The following is a 1,858-nucleotide window of genomic DNA, read 5'->3' on the forward strand; positions in this document are numbered from 1 at the left end:
CATCATGACATTGCATTCCAGCCTGTGCAACAGAGTGAGACTCCATATCAAAAAAAAAAAAAAAATTATTTGGGCTAGGCACAGTGGCTCACACCTGTAATCCCAGCACTTTGGGAGGCCGTGGCGGGTGGATCACCTGAGGTCAGGAGTTTGAGACTAGCCTGGCCAACATAGTGAAACCCTGTCTCTACTGAAAATACAAAAATTAGCCGGGCATGGTGGCACAAGCCTGTAGTCCCAGCTATTTGGGAGGCTGAGTCAGGAGAATCGCTTGAATCCAGGAGGTGGAGGTTGCAGTAAGCCAAGATAGTGCCACTGCCCTCCATCCTGGGAGACAGAGTAAGACTGTCTAAAAAAGAAAAAAAAATTATTTGTAGAGATGAGGTCTTGCTCTGTTGCTCAGGCTGGTCTCAGAGGCCTGATCTGAAGCGATCCTCCTGCCTTGGCCTCCTGAAGCCCAGGGATGGAAGGCATGAGCCACTGGGCCTGGCCTGTTTTTACATGTGTCTGTTGCTTCCCTGCCCACTGCAGAGGTGCAGATGTACGTGTGCAACAAGGAGGAGTACGGCTTCCTGCCGGTACCGCTGCGCGCCCACAGCACCCTCCAGGATGAGGCTGAGAGCTTCATGCACGTGCAGCTGGAGGTCATGGGTGAGTCTGCCTGCACACCGCCCTGGGAGGGGCTAGGTTGCCTTCCTTTCACTGATGTCTCAAATCTGTCCTGTGAGCACTGAGTGCCAGGCAGATACCAGTCCCTGTGGGGGGTGCTGAGTGCAAGGGCACATGTGAATGAGGTGGAGGGTTGTCCCTGCTCTTACAGAGTGCTGGTTTGCAGGCAGCTGTACACAGCGTGCTTGGGGTTGTTGGGTGGGCTTCCTGGAGGAGGTGGCATTAAGGGGCAGGCTGAGTAGGAGTTCACCAGAAAGGGGATTGCAGTGGGAGGTGGTAGCGTGGGCAAAGGCTGAGAGGCTGGAAGGGACGTGAACCTAGGGAACAGGCAAGGTCAGTGGGCCCCTGGGGCTGGTATCCAGGGCCAGGGTAGATTGCCTCAGAGACCAGGCTGAGGAAGGGACCTTCCCCCTGAGGACAGTCAGGAGCTATGGAGGATGTGAGAACTGAGAGGACAGCAAGTTTTCACTAAAGAACTGCATGTATAGGCTGGACATGGTGACTCGCACCTGTAATTCCAGCACTTTGGGAGGCCAAAGTGAGAGGATTGCTTGAGCTTAGGAGTTCAAGATCACCCCGGGCAACATAGTGAGACCCCATCTCTCTATAAAAAAATTTTTGGCCGGGTGCAGTGGCTCACGCCTGTAATCCCAGCACTTTGGGAGGACGAGGCGGGCGGATCACAAGGTCAAAAGATGGAGACCATCCTGACCAACATGGTGAAACCCCGTCTCTACTAAAAATACAAAAAAAAATTAGCTGGGCGTGGTGGCGGATGCCTGTAGTCCCAGCTACTCGGGAGGCTGAGGCAGGAGAATCACTTGATCCCAGGAGGTGGAGGTTGCAGTGAGCCGAGATCGTGCCACTGCACTCCAGCCTGGCAACAGAGTGAAACTCTGTCTCAAAAAAAAAAAGAAAAAAAAATTTTTTTAATTAGTCTGATATGGTGGCACATGCCTGTATTCCTAGCTACTCAGGAGGCTGAGATGGGAGAATCCTTTGAGCCCAGGAGCTGGAGGCTGCAGTGAGCCATTATCGTGCCACTGCACTGCAGCCTGGGCAATAGAGTAAGTCTCTGTCTTCAAAAATGATGATAATAATAGATCCCAGCTCTTCAGGAGGCCGAGGCAGGCAGATCCCTGGAACCCAGTAGTTTGAGAACAGCATGGGCAACATGGTGAAACCCTGT

The 1,858-nt window shown here is 52.9% G+C and overlaps 1 protein-coding gene across 1 annotated transcript in view; it reads left to right on the forward strand.

Moving 5' to 3' along the window:
- COLGALT1 (collagen beta(1-O)galactosyltransferase 1) overlaps nucleotides 1-1,858 on the forward strand; it is a 31,112-nt gene that overhangs the window by 19,889 nt on the left and 9,365 nt on the right. Inside the window, exon 6 of the mRNA XM_011990136.1 lies at nucleotides 532-651. Within this exon, the coding sequence (XP_011845526.1) occupies nucleotides 532-651 (120 nt within the window). The remainder of the gene's footprint in view (nucleotides 1-531; nucleotides 652-1,858) is intronic.

The sequence above is a fragment of the Mandrillus leucophaeus genome, unplaced genomic scaffold, assembly GCF_000951045.1.
Source record: "Mandrillus leucophaeus isolate KB7577 unplaced genomic scaffold, Mleu.le_1.0 Scaffold11, whole genome shotgun sequence".
Lineage (NCBI taxonomy): Eukaryota > Metazoa > Chordata > Mammalia > Primates > Cercopithecidae > Mandrillus > Mandrillus leucophaeus.